This window comes from Bactrocera neohumeralis, unplaced genomic scaffold (assembly GCF_024586455.1).
Source record: "Bactrocera neohumeralis isolate Rockhampton unplaced genomic scaffold, APGP_CSIRO_Bneo_wtdbg2-racon-allhic-juicebox.fasta_v2 cluster09, whole genome shotgun sequence".
Taxonomy (NCBI): Eukaryota; Metazoa; Arthropoda; class Insecta; order Diptera; family Tephritidae; genus Bactrocera; species Bactrocera neohumeralis.
In genome coordinates, this window is record NW_026089622.1 from 6,235,020 (window position 1) to 6,255,692 (window position 20,673).

General features: G+C 37.5%; 1 protein-coding gene across 3 annotated transcripts in view; it reads right to left on the minus strand.

Annotated features, from left to right (window-relative positions):
- Nucleotides 1-611: 611 nt before the first annotated feature.
- LOC126763911 (protein anoxia up-regulated-like) overlaps nucleotides 612-20,673 on the minus strand; it is a 50,318-nt gene continuing 30,256 nt past the window's right edge. For 2 of the 3 annotated variants that reach the window (XM_050481677.1, XM_050481676.1), the window contains 5 exons: nucleotides 11,795-12,256; nucleotides 11,433-11,545; nucleotides 11,245-11,375; nucleotides 5,104-5,277; nucleotides 612-1,057 (listed from right to left, as the gene is read on the minus strand). In XM_050481677.1, the coding sequence (XP_050337634.1) occupies nucleotides 1,032-1,057; nucleotides 5,104-5,277; nucleotides 11,245-11,375; nucleotides 11,433-11,545; nucleotides 11,795-12,256 (906 nt within the window). In that variant the 3' untranslated portion in view covers nucleotides 612-1,031. The remainder of the gene's footprint in view (nucleotides 1,058-5,103; nucleotides 5,278-11,244; nucleotides 11,376-11,432; nucleotides 11,546-11,794; nucleotides 12,257-20,673) is intronic. The other variant, XM_050481678.1, reaches the window with a different exon arrangement.

Below are 20,673 nucleotides of genomic sequence, written 5' to 3' on the forward strand. Positions count from 1 at the left end.
TGAAAAAAATATAGCAGCCAAAGCTGAGAGTACACACGAAGACAGTGGAGAGTCGTTTCGGCGGCGATTCGGCGACCGTTATCGCGTCATGATAACCGAATATTTGATGCTTGAAATTAAAGCTTGTTATCCCGGCGACATTTGGTTTCAACAAAACGACCATTCGAAATGCTCGAACGAGTCATCAAAAATTGGACTCAACGGATAGACCATCTGAGATGTAGCCGCGGCCAACATTTGAAAGAGATGATATTCAATATATGAATGACAAAGAATGTTCTTTTGAATGATAATAAACATTCATCAATAAATTTGAAATTTCTGTGTTTTTTTGGAAACCTCGAAAAGAAACATCCAAAAACGACCGATTCGGATAAATAATTAATAGAAATTCGAAATGCATCCATGTAAAAATTAAACTTCAGTTAAAAAATTCCTGGTTCGAAAGCGGTTTTAGGATCTATATTATCTAATGCAAAAATGTTCACAATAACCCGTGGAATATTTACCACATACATACATCATTTTACCGTTTTTTGCCTCCCCATAAATAACTAGTTTAACGTATATATAAAAAAAATTTAGTTGAATATATAAAATTCATATAAATATACATGTATAAATACTTTTATTTATGTATCCATATAAAAACAATCACCATATTTTAGTTATTGTAATTTTTTAATGTCAAACAAAATATTCTACGAATAATACAAAATAAATCTTTTTTATATTCACATCAATAAATTAACCTGTTAAAAAATATTCGAAAATCCTTTACTATAGTAGTGAAGTTTGGATATGTAAATGATATCATTACTTTTACAAGATGCGTAAATTTTATTAAAACGTATATATGTGACTTTTATTTTTTCTAGTCATAAATGGCAAGTTATTGGCCGGTTAAAATTTTTGTTAGCACCGATATTGGTTACGAGTAGTTTGAGAAACAAGCTTTTATAAAGAATATACGAATCAGATATACATTGTACTTAAATTACAAATCCATATCAAAAGCAGGCATAAATCATTTAGGCATCAACTTCAACAGCATCAACTGTAAAGAATCAATCAATCATAAAAAACAAAATAACGTTAGTAAACTCCCCTAAAATATAATAGTAGTATGTATGTATTTAGTTAGTCACAGATGTAGCATCATTTAGTCAATGATACGATTTTTGAAAACTAAAAAAGGTTGAATAAAATCAAATAATACCCTTAAAACTATCATTGTAAGGAAAAATTACAAAAATAATGAGGTTTCAAAATATGAAATATATTAAAATTTGTTAAAAGTGAGCATAGTTTTGTGTATTTTTTTCAATAAATAGAACTTGCACATAGTACTGGTAAGACGCATAGAAAATATAACATAAGGTACTTCCTTACCTATACACTATTTCAGCTCATAAAGCTTAATTAAGGGAATCATTTTTTAATATTTAAAAGGGAAAGCTATGTCAATGTCTGGCACTGAAATTAAAATATATCAGCATCTCAGTAATTTGCAAATAACATTTAATAAACAGCAAAATTATTGGCAAAAATATTACAACTCAAATTTCTGGAAGAGCACTACAAAAGCACTAAATTATTATTAACAGCAAATGCAAATTTAAATACTTGTAGACACTTGTATGGTTGAGTAGCTTAAAATATCAATTTCAAATATAACAGGTTGCAAGCTGCGGGCGATGTGGATAATATATAATGTATGTACAAGGTGCGTTCCAAAGTAAACTTTTTAAATCAAGCGCTATCAATATATCGACTTGTGCGTTACAATCTGTTATTTTATCGATTGTCCAGTAAGAATTTCATGTTATTTCATTGATTGGAAGTGATGTTATTGCGTTTTAGGTGTCAGTATGTTGATGTTATCGGTGCGAAAATGAGCTTCAAACAAAGAGCCAACATTAAATTTTGTTTTTAAATTGGTTAAACTTTTACCGAAACGTTTCAATTGATAAACCAAGTTAATGACGATGATTGCCTATCCCGTAGCGGAGTGCACGAGTGGTTTCAACGTTTTCAAAGTGGTCGTGAGGACATAAATGACGATCTACATCTAGCCAATCAAAATCCGTGATCACCGGAAATTCCATCGGAACTGTGCGTGAATTCATCAAAAATCAGCCGAAATCATCATTGAAATTCAAAGAAATGGAATTGAACATTTCCAAAACATCGATTTATCGCATTTTGACCGAACACTTGGGCTTACGAAAGGTGTGTACACGATTTGCTCCGCACATATTGACTGACGACCAAAAACTGCTCAGAATCCAAGAATCGAAGGACATCATTAAAGAGGTCAAAAAAGAAAAAAACTTCCTTTAGAATATTGTGACTGTTGACGAAACGTAGTGTTTCCAATATGATCACGAAACAAAATGTCAGAGTGCTGAATGGAAATCACCGGACGAGCCAAAACCCAAAAAATCGCACTTGGAGAAGTTTAAAAGTGAAGACATGAAGTCAACAACGAATCTGTTCCACCTCGCCAAAACGTTAATGCGGTATTCTACCTAAGAATTTTGAAGCGTTTGGTGCGCCGTATTCGTCGTGTTCGGCCCGAATATCGCGAAGACGAAAATTTCATCGATCGACGCTTGTGACCGATTATTTGACCAAAAATCACAGTCTAAGCATTCACCACTCTCCGTATTCACCTGATATGGCACCGTGCGACTGCTTCCCTTTCGGAAAAATGCATTTGCCAATAAACGGAAAGCGTTATGCAGACGTAGAGGCCATTCAGAAGCCGGCTATATCGGCCAACGGCAAAAAGCTGTATTGAAGCAGAAGGAGACTATTTTGAATAAAATAAATTGATTTTGCCGAAAAAACCATTTGTTCAGTTTTTTTTTTGAAGTCCTGTTTACTTTGGAACGCACCTTGTAACATAATGGGTTGTCAAAAAAGTCTTGCGGTATTTTTATTGATTTTTTTGTTTTTATTGAAATTGAAATGAATTTTTGATGACTCATGCCCAGCTCTTGACCGATACTACGGCTGCTACTATGCCGGTCTCTTTCGACCAGTTCAGCAATTTTCGACGACAGGCCTTCCGGAGCGTGGCGCATCTTCGACCACCTCTACACCAGAACGAAAACGTTGAAACCATCGTTGTGCGGTGGAAATGGAAACGGTATCGGGTCCATAAACTGCACAAATTTTATTTGCGGCTTGAGATGCATTTTTGCCTTTTATCCTTTTCCTGTAAAATATGCCGTATTTTCTCTTTACATTGTGTTTCATGTTTGCGACGCTATAACTCACGAACGACTTAAAAGAAACGACAATCAATCAAACACGTGTTAGCGCGTGAAATGAGCTTTCCAAAAAGGTATAGCATGGCCCGATGCGCACAGAATAAAAAGAATGAACTAGAACTACGCGCTTTCAGCGCCAACTAGCGAAAATACCGCAAGACTTTTTGACAAGAAGAAGTATGGATGAAGAAGCCAAACCCGTAACTTCTCTTAATAGAAGTCGTAGATAATTTCGTCTATCTTGGAACCAGTATAAACACCACCAGCAATGACAGTCTGGAAGTTCAACGCAGAATAACTCTTGCCACTCTTACTTCGGACTGAGTAGGCAATTGAGAAGTAAAGTCCTCTTGACGAACAAAAACCAAACTCTATAAGTCACTCATTTTTCTCGTCCTGCTATATGGTGCAGATTCATGGACGATGACAACAACTGATGAGTCGACGTTGCGAGAAGAGGAAGACCTCCACTCCATTGGAAAGACCAGTGGAGAAGGACCTGGCTTCGCTTGGAATCTCCAATTGGCGCCACATTGCGAAAAGAAGAAATGACTGGCGCGCTGTTGTTAACTCGGCTATAACCGCGTAATCGGTTTGTACGCCAGTAAAGAAGAAGAAATGCAGTTTTGCCCCTTAGCTTGACAACTTAGAAAACTGGTATAATTTGAAATTACTTAAGTCCTTGTGTCAGGGTGTTAACTCTCACTCAAGCACATTTTATATTGTTGGTCGCCTCTCAGTACATCTATCGTTTAGATAATTTTCTAATTTTTATTTAATGTTTTTAGTACAAATAAGTAATGATAAACAACGAATTTTAAACTCAGATGATGAATTTAATTCTGTACGAATGTACTCTACTGTTAATAATGAAATATTATAAGATACAACAATTAAGGAGGAGCTAAGTTCGTGTATGACCGAACATTTCATACCTTTGGAACTTGCAAGGATTAAACTCAGGGAAGTACCTTCAGTTACGTAAGACTTGTTAGTTATACATTATATTTAAGCACAAAGATTCGCCGTTTTAAGAAAAACACGCTCTCTCAATTTTATTAAGATAACTCACATATTGGCAGGAAGTTCGAAAACCTTTGTAATACAGATATATAGGGACTAAGGAAATTATTGACCCGGTTCACCCCTTTTGTAACACACAGGCATACTGCTATCAGGAAAGGATACACATACAGATATATTTCGGATATTTTGGTTGATGTAGCTTCAGCAGTTTAAAAGATATGGACATTAAACTAATTAGAAGGCGGAGCCACACCCACTTATTCAGTTTTGTAATATTGCAGTATGCCGATTACGCCCATCTATGTCCGTGTTTCTTTTTGCCAAGGAACGAGCATACCAAGTTTCATTAAGATATCTCAATTTTTACTCACGTTGCAGCTTGCACGACGGACGGATGGACATACAGTCACCCAGGTTTCAACTCGCTTCATGATCCTGATCATTTATATATATATAACCCTATATACATATATCTCCATTGCTTTTAGATGATACATACAACCGTTAGGTGAATGACACTCTGTTGCGACATGTAGCAAGAGTATAAAGGAGAAAATTCAATACGAAATTGCAATACCAGCAAATCACGATGTTGCAAGGAAAATGTTTGCACTAACTTTATTTATACATGGTAAAGTAAATTAATATAATGAAACTCACAATGTCTTTTGTGAGAAGAAATAGCAATTGTGACCATGACTAATTTTCGTAGAACTTCCAAACCAATAGTGTAGTGTTATATTAGTAGAGGGTGGGCACATCGATGATGCCTAAATTATATTTCTGCTGGCGTACTTACCTGCTTTCTCGGAATAATTCTCCTTATGTTTTTTGTCACCTTTTCCATGAGGATTTCTTAAATACCATGATAGAAGATTTATATCAGTGCGGACCTTGTCTGAATCGTACATTGGCCTTCTAATATTATATGCTTTATCACCGCAAATCCTCACTGAAGCGAGATGACTTTTGCCTTTATATTTAAATATGAGTAGAGTATCTTAGTGATAATATTGGGTAAATTTTGAAGATATTTTTAGCGATTATAGAGTATCAAATGTGCGAATATGTTTTTCAAAATAATTATGTCAGCTGGTAAATTAGAAAGTTCTATCCCAATATACTGTTAGCTCTATCCTATCATTCAATGACGATATGCCCAACGTCAACTTTACCATTTTGCGAATGTGTTGGGCATGCTCTGTCGATATCTCGGTTTGTTTTATAATTTTTATGAGGTAACATTTATTTCATTTGCATGTGTAAGTATACACAAGAATTGCAGAAAAATGCAATTGAAAATTGTTTGTAAATGATAAGTTTCGGTGTAACCGAACATTTTATCCTCTCACAATTTGCAAAATTCTGAGGCAGAGAAATAATTTCAGGTGTTGAAAAACGAAGCATCTTCTAAATTTTGAGACTACTACTATTGGGTAGTCAAAAAAGTCTTTTCGTATTTTGTCAATAGATGTCGTTGCAGTCGCATATCTCCAGTTTAAAGGAAGGAATGTCATGCATGCCACCATTGAAATTTGTGAAGTTTCCGGAGACAATGCTGTTTCAGTTCGTGTAGCACAACAATGATTTTCTTGTTGGAAATTTCTATGTGAAAGATGCACCTTGCTCTGGTCGACCTATAGTTGAAAAAATCGATGAAATTATGGAAAAGATTGACCAGGAGCGTCATATAAAAAGCCATGACATCGCTAAGGAGCTCAACATTCACCATTAAATAATTCTGAACCATTTAAAAAAGGCTGGCTACAAACAGAAGCTCGATGTTTGGGTACCACATGTATTGTCTGTGAAAATTTTAATGAACCGAATTAACATCTGCGATTCTTTGTTAAAAAGAAATTACTAAATTAAACCGTTTCTAAAGCGAATGGATTCACGAAAAGTGAATCCAATATACAATAATGTGCGAAAAAGATCATGGTCAAAGCGTGGTGAAGCTCAACAAATGGTCGCAAAGCCAGGATTGACGCCTCGAAAGGTTATGCTGAGTGTTTGGTGGGATTGGTAAAGAATAATTCACTATGAGCTGCTCCAGCTTGATCGAACGATTGATTCTACATTTTACTGTCAACAACTGATGAGATTGAAGTAAGCAATCGAAAAAAAAACGGCCAGAACTGATAAAAAAAAGGCTTCGTTGTTCCATCAGAGCAACGCTAGACCACACACATCTTTGATGACTCGGCAAAAGCTGGGAGTTCAATGCAGTTTTTCGCTGAGAAACCTTGGAAGTTTTACACTGGTGGAATAATGTCTTTAGCGAAAAAATGGCAAAAGCTAGTCGAACAAAATGGTATATATTTGGTTCATTAGAGTTCATTATAAACATAAAAAAAAATAAGTTGAAATTTGATCAGAAATACGAAAAGATAATATTTCCCGTATTGACCAATATATCCATTGTTAACACAAGGCCACATTATTATCAGACAAAAGTTCTCTCTGAATTTTAACAACATAGTTCCTAGATTGATCGAAATTTCTGGGCAGAGTCACGTAGTGGGGTCCACATATTTGGTATATGGGAGCTCGAAAATATATGATCTCATTTTGATAATTTTTAGACCAGGAATGGCACTTACATAATTTAAATTTTAATTTTTTTTTTTCATTGGTGCTTGATTTGTGTATTGCAAAATGAAAAAGGCAGTGGTCTGATCTCACATCTGGACTGTAGGGCAGCTGCGGAAGCGTTGGGATGCCGACCTTTGTTAGGTAGCTGTTCACAAGAAAGTCGGTGTGAGCCGTGGCGTTGTCGTGGTGCAAATTCTAATCGGCTGCGATGTCTTGGCGGACCAGGTGACCAGATTGAGCCTTCATTTGAGTATCTTAAGGACTTCCACGCAAAATTAGGCGTTGACGGTTTGTCCAGGAGAAACAAATTAAAAAAGACAAAGAGTTTCGTTTTCATTTTGGATTTTCTCACTCTTCCAATATTCATCAGCGACTTCTTCCAAGTCTTCCAAAAAGGCCTGGTGCCACCGAAATATACCACTTCTTGCTAAAGTAATATCTGGGTAAGCCTGCTTGATTTTATCAAATGTCTCAGTCACAGATTTATCGCGTTTCACACATAATTTAATCGCGTACCCCCGTTCTAACGAACGTTGCATTTTCGGCTTGCACCACTCACAGAAACACGTCGCGCGACAATGTTTGTCCTGACTCTCTCTTCCTCTACCGAATCCAGTCAATGCGCGAGTTAAGGAACGTATTCCTCATGGAATAAACAGACTGTATCAAAATAACATTAAAGAAGATGCATCAAAACAAATTTGAATTGGAATAATAGAAATGCACTATCCCTGCAACAAACAATCCTAAACAAACAAATATCAAAACAACCTTGAATTTGAATACCACAACAACCTTATCTTAGGACAAAGGAAATGCATCCAGGCAAACAATATATACATATGTAAACCAACTTAAACAAATAATATAATACACATCTGTATCTAAACAAAATAGTAATAAGTAAACATACTAGTTAATATAAATAGAAGTAAGAACATATAATAAGTTAGTCTTAAGAGTATTAATAAAGAGTACACAATTCGGTACAGCTCAAAAATATATTTTTTTGACTCCTTTTTACTTCATGTAAAAATTAACTCGCACACGCTCCGAAGTACAGTCGTGGCGGAAAAAAATCAGTACTATTACTATACGGACAAACCCTGTATACCTTAATTAGTAATGTCAACAACCGCTAGGTGAACAAAAATCGATTTGTTCTATTGTTACGCGTACTATAGTAGTATAATGCTATAATGAAACTGAAAACTGAAGTCAAAGGTTGGGTTTAGACTACACGAGTCTACAGTACTTTTGTGGCCCTAAATAAATTATTTTATATATTATATTATATTTAAAGATTATTTAAGATTTATTATGTTTTAAATCTTTGTTTCCACTTTGCATTACAAAAATCAGAAATATGAGACAATAAATATTTATAATACCAGTTTTGTTTTAAAAATTTGGGACACATATAAATAAACATAATGTCGAAAACGTATGTTACATATCGTCACCTGAAATGCAAAATAACGTAACAACATTTTCGGAAATTTACAGTGGCATGAATGAAACACGAAATAAAATGGAACATGAGTGAAATAAATAATAAAGAGTACACAATTCGGTACAGCTCAAAAATATATTTTTTTGACTCCTTTTTACTTCATGTAAAAATTAACTCGCACACGCTCCGAAGTACAGTCGTGGCGGAAAAAAATCAGTACTATTACTATACGGACAAACCCTGTATACCTTAATTAGTAATGTCAACAACCGCTAGGTGAACAAAAATCGATTTGTTCTATTGTTACGCGTACTATAGTAGTATAATGCTATAATGAAACTGAAAACTGAAGTCGAAGGGTGGGTTTAGACTACACGAGTCTACAGTACTTTTGTGGCCCTAAATAAATTATTTTATATATTATATTATATTTAAAGATTATTTAAGATTTATTATGTTTTAAATCTTTGTTTCCACTTTGCATTACAAAAATCAGAAATATGAGACAATAAATATTTATAATGCCAGTTTTGTTTTAAAAATTTGGGACACATATAAATAAACATAATGTCGAAAACGTATGTAATATATATTTCAATAAAATTACTTTTATAAGCATAGTTTGCCTGTTATCAATCTCTTTTTAAAGAGCAGCAGTTATCTGACGTCATATGGCGATGCAATCAGTTCTGTTCTGAGTTCTGTTTGAGAAAATCACTTTGGCGTATATGTACGTTTCACTCTATCATTTACTTCCACTGGTGGCCTCTACCGATTTCTGAGAATTTGCCGACATCGTAATTTCTGGGAGTATGTGATACCACAGTTCAAAAAAAAATTCATTGAGGGGTTCTTTCACCAAACGTGATTTATTATATATTTTTGGGGTAAGCTGGAATCCGAAGTCCGTTTTGTCCCATAATTCATATTTATTGCTTTATATTCTTATTGACAATGTTTTTAATTGTTTTAATTGAATTTTAACCCTTATGTATGGTAACAGTTTGTTGCACTGAATATACAAAAACCGGTTTTTCACAATGAGTTTCCAATCTATGTTCATATGTATATGAAACAAATAAATTACTCCACGTAAAAACTCATTATATCTTGTTCGACATTCTTCTAAAGTTATGGCACTGTGCACCGTCCACGATTTCTATGTATCTTAGTGCACGTCGTCATTTCCTATGCTGCTTAAACATTTCTTTTACTGTAACTTTCTAACAGATCTTATGTATGTCTTTTATTAAGCTAGACATCAAGTACTTTGTTATACTCTCGCAACAATGTTGCTAAGGAGAGTATTATAGTTTTGTTCACATAACGGTTTTTGTAAGTCCTAAAACTAAAAGAGTCAGATATAGGGTTATATATACCAAAGTGATCAGGGTGACGAGTATAGTCGAAATCCGGATGTCTGTCTGTCCGTCCGTCCGTCTGTCCGTCCGTCCGTCCGTGCAAGCTGTAACTTGAGTAAAAATTGAGATATCATGATGAAACTTCGTACACGTATTCCTTGGCTCCATAAGAAGGTTAAGTTCGAAGATGGGCAAAATCGGCCCACTGCCACGCCCACAAAATGGCGGAAACCGAAAACCTATAAAGTGTCATAACTAAGCCATAAATAAAGATATTAAAGTGAAATTTGGCACAAAGGATCGCATTAGGGAGGGGCATATTTGGACGAAATTTTTTTGGAAAAGTCGGCGTGGCCCCGCCCCCTACAAAGTTTTTTGTACATATCTCGGAAACTACTATAGCTATGTCAACCAAACTCTACAGAGTCGTTTCCTTCAGGCATTTCCATATACAGTTCAAAAATGGAAGAAATCGGATAATAACCACGCCCACCTCCCATACAAAGGTTATGTTGAAAATCACTAAAAGTGCGTTAACCGACTAACAAACAACGTCAGAAACACTAAATTTTACGGAAGAAATTGCAGAAAGAAGCTGCACTCAGGCTTTTTTTAAAAATTGAAAATGGGCGTGGCCTCGCCCACTTATGGACCAAAAACCATATCTCAGGAACTACTATACCGATTTCAATGAAATTCGGTATATAATATTTTCTTAACACCCTGATGACATGTACGAAATTTGGGTGAAATCGGTTCACAACCACGCCTTCTTCCAATATAACGCTATTTTGAATTCCATTTGATGCCTTTTCTGTATAATATATATGTATGTACATTAGGAACCAATGATGTTAGCGGAATAAAACTTTACACAAATACGGTATATGAAAAATATCTAAATGACGTATAATGAAATCTCGATTATCACTTTATCATGCGAGAGTATAAAATGTTCGGTGACACCCGAACTTAGCCCTTCCTTACTTGTTTTTTGATTACAAATATAGCTGTATTCTCAAAAAGGTATCAAGATAAATTCGTATACGATACCTTCAATGCTACCAAGTTTTAGTTTTCATATTTAGACGAATTTTACCATTGTAAATGGTTCAAATGACAAAGATTTGTCAAAAATTTAAATACAAACTTTTTTATTTTTAAAACTTAAGATTTATAATCAATTATAATTGTTTATAGAAAGCAAAACTAAGAGGTTCCTAACACGTATTTTGACATGACAATAAACATTTTTCGTAAAAAGAATGAATTACAACTCAAATGGGCATTCGTCAGAAGACATGTTCGCGAATGTTTGCTATACAAGTATTGCCCGTTTGCTTTGTTCGATTCACTGCTCTCCAATACTTGGCGCAGGCAGCTAATATGAAAATTACTCGATAATTTTAACAAAAGTACCTTAAACAAATACACAGAAAGCACTGGTCTCGAGATTAAGCCCACGAAAATATTAAATTTAAAGTAATATGCACAGACTATTTATATCAACCTAAGCATATGTTATACATACCAACATATTTTTTAGCTGGCTCAGGATAGTGAGAGATTCTATGAACTTCTTTGGCTACATGACGTACAGGATTAGTTATTCTTTCGACATACGCATCAAGAGCAAGCTTAGATGTTGGCTCGTAAGTATATCTATGAGAAAAGACAAATACTGTAAGAACAAACGTTTTTGAACTATATCACACTTACCCAGTTACAGGAAATGGTGTGCAACTACGAGATCTGCGAACTATTGGAGAGTGGATATCACGAATCAACGACTGCGCTCTGTGGCGAATACGGTTCGTTTCTTCCTGAAAAGCCTGCGAATCAATTTTTTAAAATATTGTAATACAAATAGATTCATACATGGACATGCCGCGTGTTAATTAGAATTTTAGTAAAAATTTGTAACAATTGGGTTGCAAATGTCTACCAACATATTAATCATATAAGAGGGGTTATTTTTGCAAGTAAAAAGGAGATAACCAGTTCGTGGTTTAATCTGAATTCACCTCTTATAAACAATAATACTGTTAAAATAGGCAATATTTTAAAAGTTGAACACTCACGGCAAAGGGTTCAGTGTTGAGGTAATTGGTAAGAGCACGAGCGCCGTATCCTGGTAATGTTCTCTTCAAATAGGATGTTGAAGAACGCACTGGAGAAGTTGTTATCCTGATTGGAGGGCTCAGGGAGCGGGTGAACACACGAGATATGGGCGAGTAGTAATAGGATGGAGTGGAGTATACATAAGTAGAGGGTAAATACGAGCTATAAGTGGTTGCTGGTAAATATGATGAGTTATATATCTTCGGTGTTTTGTAGGTGTATGACATTGTACGTTCCGGTGAGGAAATAACCCGTGTAGTTGTGCGAAGAACACGTATGGGAGATGGTGAGTGTATAACGCGTGTCACTACGCGAGCTGGGGAAGTTACAACTCGAACAGGTGAAGTATAAATACGTGCTCCAGTGTATACCCGTTTTGGAATTGTGTACGACGAGTATATTGGATAGGTCGTTTTATACACCTATACAATATTGAAAAGTTTTGGTTAATGTAGATAACTTAAAATATTAAAGTATTTGATTTTTTTTAACAATTATGTATGATTAATTATATAGGGGTTTATTATTTATATATATTAAGATGTGAATATACACAATTATAATAAGACCTTCCTCTCAATATTTATTAAAAGTAATTGTCACTGAAACTAAATAATAAGCCATAAGGAATCAAAATATTTTATCAACGCTCCGTTGTTTAAAAATAAAATTACTGAACCTAATTTCTATGTTAGACATAATCCATTAAACCACTTAAATACGACTTTTTATGTAAAAGTAGGTGGTCACTGATGAAATACAGTTTTTAAACTAAATTGCATGTTGGTTCTAGATTTATTATTTTAAAATACTTATTATGCTTTTCTTTCAATGATTATTTGCGTCACATATAATACGTACATACTACTGTGATCAAATTAAAAGGAGAATTTTGTCCATTTCATCTCCTTCAAAGTATCCCCTCCGGCTGCAATACATTTATGCCATCGAAATTTCCAGTCATCATAGCACTTGGAAAAATCCTCCGCCGTGATGGCCATCAGAGCCTTCTTCGATTCAGCTTTTATATCCTCAATTGTTTCAAAACGGTGTCCTCATATGAATTTGTTGAATAGCCAGAAGTTACACAAAGGTAAATCAGGCAAATGTGGTGGTTGCGGTACGATATTAGTTGAAAATGTGTGTGTGCGAAATAATCATTGATAACCAATGCGGTATAATATGGTGCATTATTGCTCTTCTTCGTTCAATAAATTAAGACATAGGAAAAATCGAAGCATTCACTTTTAGAGCCTCACAAAACGACGCATATCTCCAATACCAATAAATATTTTGACGTGGGATTTAGCATAGATGTCAATAACAGTACTACCAACTTACAGAAAAAAAAATTACCGATTCGAAAAGCACGCGAAGTATAAACTACAAATCTTTCAATTTGATCACAGTAATATAAGTAATCAAAATGACCAGACGAGCCTCTTCGTCTGTACAAGCGAAATCTCAAAATTGATAAGAAGGTAGCTATGCAGATAGGTGGAATCTTTATTTTCAAGAATTGGTATTGGATGGAGGATGGAGTCATGTGTAGCAGTTCACGCAAGTAAGGAAAGTTCTCTGATCACCATTCACTTGGGAGTGGCCAGAAACGATTCTTTTACACATGGCTCAAGCAGCTCACTACTTCCGGTCTTTGACCAAGTATCCTCTGGGTAGCCTAAGAACATCCGTTCGAAGGCGAGCTAATGTAAGAAGGTGAAACATCCCCTACATAGGGTTGTGCGCTGGGTTTGGGACCCGCCACGTAAAAAACACCCCCAATGAAAACTAAACGACAGCCTCGGATGAGAGACCCCCCTTTTGATGACGACCATGGCAAACGAAATTGGGACTACGATTTGAGGGCATGCACCTGAAATGTCCGGACCCTTAATTTGGAAAGTGCCGCTGCCCAGCTGGTTGATGTCCTCCGAAAATAAAGGCTGACAACACCGCCGTCCAAGAAATGCGATGGACGGGACAAGGACAGAGACGAGTAGGTATTTGTGATATTTACTACATTGGCCATATAAAGGCAAGCGCAAGTTTGGTCTTGGATTAGTGGTGGGAGAGAGACTCCGTCGCCTAGTACTATCATTCACTCCGGTGAATGCACGTCTAGCCAAAATCCGCATCAAAGCGAGGTTCCTCAACATATCGCTGATTTGCGCCCACGCTCTGACGGAAGAGAAGGACGATGTGACCAAAGATGCCTTCTATGAGCGCTTGGATCGCGCTTATGAGAGCTGCCCCCGCCACGATGTCAAAATCGTGCTCGGCGACTTTAACGCCAGGGTGGGCAAAGAAGGTATATTTGGCACTACGGTCGGTAAGTTCAGCCTCCACGACGAAACATCCCCAAATGGGTTGAGGCTGATTGATATCCCCGGGGCCCGAAATATGGTTATCTGTAGTACTAGAAGATTCATCAAGCTACCTGGCTGTCTCCGGATCGAAAAACTACCAACCAGATCGATCATGTTGTGACAGACCGAAGACACGTCTCCAGTGTTTTAGATGTGCGCTCCAAAGGTCCTAACATCGACTCTTAACCCCATCTTGTTGCAGCCAAGATTCGCACCCGCCTCTGTGCAGCAAAAAACGCACGACAACAAACACAAAGAAGGTTGGACGTCGAGAAGCTGCAATCACAACAGACAGCCGAACGATTTTCTACTCGGCCTGCACTCCTGCTCTCTGAAAGCACTCGTCAACAACTCGGTATAAGGGAACTGTGGGACGGTATTTCAAATTCCTTATGTACAGGTGCAACCGAAGCCATTGGTTTTCGGAAAATGCAAAAGAACAGCTGGTACGACGAGGAGTGCCGTGTCGCAACGTTACGATCGACCACAACACGTGCGGGATGGGATAGATACCGAGAGTTGAAAAGGGAAGCGAGACGCATTTGCAGACAGAAAAAAAAAGAGGCTGAAATGCGTGAGTACGAAGAGCTTCATAAGCTGGCCGACAGGGGTAATGCTCGAAAATTCTACGAAAAAATGCGGCGGCTTACAGAAGGTTTCAAGACCGGAGCATACTCTTGTAGAACCCCCAAAGGTGATCTAGTGGCCGATGCCCAGAGCATACTTAAATTATGGAGGAACACTTCTCCAGCCTGCTGAATGGCAGTGAACGCACAACGCCTGGAGACGGCGAACCCGATTCCCCAATCGATGACAGTGGAGCAGACGTTCCATTTCCCGACCATGAAGAAGTTCGAATAGCAATTACCCGCCTGAAGAACAACAAAGCGGCGGGGGCCGATGGATTGCCGGCCGAGCTATTCAAACACGGCGGCGATGAATTGATAAGGAGCATGCATCAGCTTCTTTGTAAAATATGGTCTAACGAAAGCATGCCCAACGATTGAAATTTAAGTGTGCTATGCCCAATCCATAAAAAAGGAGACCCCACAATCTGCGCCAACTACCGTGGGATTAGTCTCCTCAACATCGCATATAAGGTTCTATCGAGCGTATTGAGTGAAAGATTAAAGCCCACCGTCAAGAAACTGATTGGACCTTATCAGTGTGGCTTCAGACCTGGAAAATCAACAACCGACCAGATATTCACCATGCGCCAAATCTTGGAAAAGACCCGTGAAAGAAGAATCGACACACACCACCTCTTCGTCGATTTCAAAGCTGCTTTCGACAGCACGAAAAGGAGCTGCCTTTATGCCGCGATGTCTGAATTTGGTATCCCCGCAAAACTAATACGGCTGTGTAAACTGACGTTGAGTAACACCAAAAGCTGCGTCAGGATCGGGATGGACCCCTACGAGCCGTTCGATACCAAACGAGGTTTGAGACAAGGCGACTCCCTATCGTGCGACTTCTTCAACTTGCTTCTGGAGAAAATAGTTCGAGCTGCAGAACTAAATAAAGAAGGTACCATCCTCTGAAATAGTGTACAGCTGCTGGCGTATGCCGATGATATTGATTTCATCGGCCTCAAGACCCGCGCCGTTAGTTCTGCTTTCTCCAGATTGGAGAAGGAAGCACAGAAAATGGGTCTGGCAGTGAACGAGGGCAAAACGAAATATCTCCTGTCAACCAGTCGTCGCAGTCGCGACTTGGCTCTCACGTCACTGTTGACAGTCATATCTTTGAAGTTATAGATAATTTCGTCTATTAAAGAACCAGCATTAACACCACCAACAATGCCAGCCTGGAAATTCAACGCAGGATTGCTCTTGCCAACAGGTGCTACTTCGGACTGAGTAGGCAATTGAAAAGTAAAGTCCTCTCTTGTCGAACAAAAGCTAAACTTTATAAGTCGCTCAATATTCCCGTCCTGCTATATGGTGCAGAGGCTTGGGCGATGACAACAACCGATGAGTCGACGTTACGAGTTTTCGAGAGAAACATTCTGCGAAACATTTATGGTCCTTTGCGCATTGGCCACGGCGAATATCGCATTCGGTGGAACGATGAGCTGTACGAGATATACGACGACAGAAGACAGCGGCTACGCTGGCTAGGTCATGTTCTCCGGATAGATGAAAACACTCCAGCTCTGAAAGTATTCGACGCAGTACCCGCCGGGGGAAGCAGAGGAAGAGGAAGACCTCCACTCCGTTGGAAGGACCAAGTGGAGAAGGATCTGGCTGCGCTAGGAATATCCAATTGGCGCCACGTAGCGAAAAGAAGAAACGACTGTGCAGAAGAAACGTAAGCAGTGTATACGCCAATTAAGAAGAAGAAGAAGGTATTGGTTGGTATCGGACTCCTTTGGCATATACAAATTGAACTATTGGAACAAGTGCTTGCATGGTAAACTTTTTAATTTGATAAGGTATATTCCATGAATTCAACATGGATTATTTTTTAATGCAACGGTGCAATCTTCGAAGAAATTGCTCACATCGAGTGACTATAGCTATTGCTGCTGAATGTTTCATTTCTGAAAGGTATCTTGTTTAACTTTCAATTTTGCCAACACCTTAACCCTCATCGAGACCAACGGGTCTGGTCAGGCCATTTTGTTTTTAAATATTATTTAAATATACTTAGAGTGTAGCAAACGACTTGCGCTTCTAGGTAGCTTCCTAGAATTTTATTGTCTATAGAATTCAGAAAAAAAATTCAAGGATGTCGTATCGAAAAGGACGAAAAAATGATATTATAATATTACACCTTAGTCGAGACCAATGGTGCTTGGCTTTTGTATGAAAATATTTGAACTTTGGTATGTTTCTATCACTTCGCACGGTTGATTTATCTGTTTTCATGTTCGTTACATGTCCAAATTGGTTTGTATGTTTATCTAGCACTCATATAAACATACTCACATGCATAAATATGTTCATTCGGGTCTATAGCGAGCTCTTTGCGCTCGACTTGTTCGTCCGAAAGAAGAGAAAAAGAGGGAAACAATCAAAAGAAGAGTTTGTTTGCAAACAAAACAAGGATTTTGTGTGTTAATTTTTGTTACAGTATTCTTCTTCTCTCTCTCTAATGAATTCGTTTTCTGTATTCTTTTGTATTATGCAAGTCAGTTGATTACAGATAGTTGAACGCACAACATATTACTGTGAAAATACGCATATTTCTCGCCAGTTCTCATCTTGTTTTTTTATTATTCTGTTCGCTTTGGTTATAATAATGAGTGATGAAGTGGAATATGTGTACGAGTATAATATACGATTACGTTCTAGAAACATCAGTGCAGCTTTTTATTATCGCTTAACATCAGCATTGGTAAATGACATTCAAAATGAAAATAATGATGTTGTGCGTGAAGAAGTGGATCCATTCGAAAGCGATGACGATGATAGAGATGTCGATTATGTGCCATTTGAAGATGCATCGGAAAATGAAAACGAAATCGAAATCGAGCCGAATGAAATATAAGATAGCGACGAAGAGAAAGTAATCGCTGGTGTAGAAGAAGAAGAGCGCGAAACTCCAGCTGGTACTGAAACTTCTTACTACGGTAAAGATGGGACAGAATGGAAAAAAGAGCCTAATGAAGCAATTCGTACTCGTGCACACAATATTATGCGCTTTAGGCCTGGACCGAAGCAACAAAACTCTGTTCTCATTGAGGTATTCAAACAGTTTTTTACTACCAATATTTAATTCATTATCATCAGTCAAACAAATCGTTATAGAAGAGACCAATTTGCAAAATGGAATGCAGAAAATCTAACCTCAAAACCTAAAGTTTGGATGGATTTCACAAGCACTTGATGCATTTATTGGCATTCTTATTGCCTCTGGTGTAACGCACAATAATATGCAGTTTACACCACTTTTGTGGCAAACAGATACTCTTCCCATCTTTCGAGCGGCGATGGCACTCAAACAATTCAAGTTATTGACGCAATATATCCGTTTCGATGATGGTCGCTCACGTTCATTCCGACTACAATCTGAAAAGGCTGCCGCAATTCGCGATATATGGAATTTTTTAAATGAATACCTCGCCAGAAACTATGAGCCGCATGAAAATGTAACGATTGATGAGCAATTGTTTCCGTATCGTGGCAAGACAAAGTTTACGCAATTCATACCATCAAAACCAGCCAAATACGGTGTGAAAATCTGGTGGGCATGTGACTCACAAACAAAATACCCATTGCAAGGTATATTGTACACGGGAAAAAAGGATGGCGGAGAGCGTGAAGTGAACCAAGGAGAAAATGTATTGCTCAAACTCGTGAAACGGTACGAAAACACCGGCAGAACAATACTAGTAGCTGACAACTTTTTCACAACACTGACAGGAGCCAAACGATTGGCTACCATTGGACTTGCTTTCGTCGGTACTATTCGCGCCAATAAGAAGTGTTTACCCGAAGAATTGAAAAAAAAATCCGTCTCGTCCATTGCTTTCTATTCTTTTCGGGTTTCACGATAATCTCGTTTCGATTTGTAGCTATGCTCCGAAGAAAATTTTATTTTATAATTCAACAAAGGCCGGCGTTGACTGCATGGATCAGATGGTTACCCATTACACTACAAAACGGCCAACGAAACGATGGACATTTGCCTTTTTTTGCAACTTGTTGGATGTGATGGGATTGGCTGCTTTCGTTGTTTGCAAAAAAATCGACCATCTAGATAAAAAGGATGCACGACGCACTTTTCTTTACAATTTATCGAGAACATTACCAACGCTCAATATCAAAAATCGTATGAACAATCTCAATGTCATCAAACATCTATCTTGTCGTTTGGCTTTTGAATCCTTTTTCGGTCGTTCACTCCACATCCCATCACGATTAGTAGCTTCAACATCAAAAGGTGCTGACACACTCAAAGGAAGGAGACATTGCAGACTTTGTTTGCAAGAAAGCGATAAATTGCGTCGTAAGACTCGATTTTTCTGTTCTAAGTGTTCAAATCCAGTCTGTCAACAGCATTCGAAAATTTATTACATATGTTTTTTTGTATTCCTCAGGACCCATCATCATAAAATCAATTGAAAAATCGCTCAAAACTGATTCACATGCTCCTAAATAAATCAAAAAATGAACGAAAAGGAATACATTGTATTTCATTTTAAAAGCCGCATACGAGTTTCATTTTTATACTCTCGCAACAAAGTTGCTAAGGAGAGTATTATAGTTTTCTTCACATAACGGTTGTTTGTAAGTCCTAAAACTAAAAGAGTCAGATATAGGGTTATATATACCAAAGTGATCAGGGTGACGAGTAGAGTTGAAATCCGGATGTCTGTCTGTCCGTCCGTCCGTCTGCCCGTCCGTCCGTGCAAGCTGTAACTTGAGTAAAAATTGAGAGGGTTAAGTTCGAAGATGGGCAAAATCGGCCCACTGGCACGCCCACAAAATGGCGAAAACCGAAAACCTATAACCTATAACTAAGCCATAAATAAAGATATTAAAGTGAAATTTGGCACAAAGGATCGCATTAGGGAGGGGCATATTTGGATGTAATTTTTTTGAAAAGTGGGCGTGGCCCCGCCCCCTACTAAGTTTTTTGTTTATATCTCGGAAACTACTATAGCTATGTCAACCAAACTCTACAGAGTCGTTTCCTTCAGGCATTTCCATATACAGTTCAAAAATGGAATAAATCGGATAATAACCACGCCCACCTCCCATACAAAGGTTATGTTGAAAATCACTAAAAGTGCGTTAACCGACTAACAAAAAACATCAGAAACACTAAATTTTTCGGAAGAATTGGCAGAAGGAAGTTGCACCCAGGTTTTTTTTTTTTTAAATTGAAAATGGACGTGGCGTCGCCCACTTATGGACCAAAAACCATATCTCAGGAACTACTCTACCGATTTCAATGAAATTCGGTATATAATATTTTCTTAACACCCTGATGACAGGTACGAAATATGGGTGAAATCGGTTAACAACCACGCCTTCTTCCAATATAACTCTATTTTGAATTCCATCTAATGCCTTCTCTGTATAATATATACATCAGGAACCAATGATGATAGCGGAATAAAACTTTACACAAATACGGTATTTGAAAAAAATGTAAATGACGGATAATGAAATCTCGATTATCACTTTATCATGCGAGAGTTTAAAATGTTCGGTGACACCCGAACTTCAGGTAGTTCAGAGTATGCCCAAACCAAATCGAGAGGTAAGAAATTTCAAAAATGTATCTATATTGTACATACATATATGAGCGTCAATACAACACGTATTTCCATACAAATGTATGTAAACACATAGGGGCCAAACACCATTGGTCTCGACTAAGTGTATCAGACCGTTGGTCTCGACCAGGATTAAAGTATTTCCCATGGTTCAAATACTTGAAATGCAGTGATCGAGGGCAAGGCGAATTGGCTCCCGCGTCACTGTTTCCTCTATTTGGAACCAATATTAACAGCAAAAACA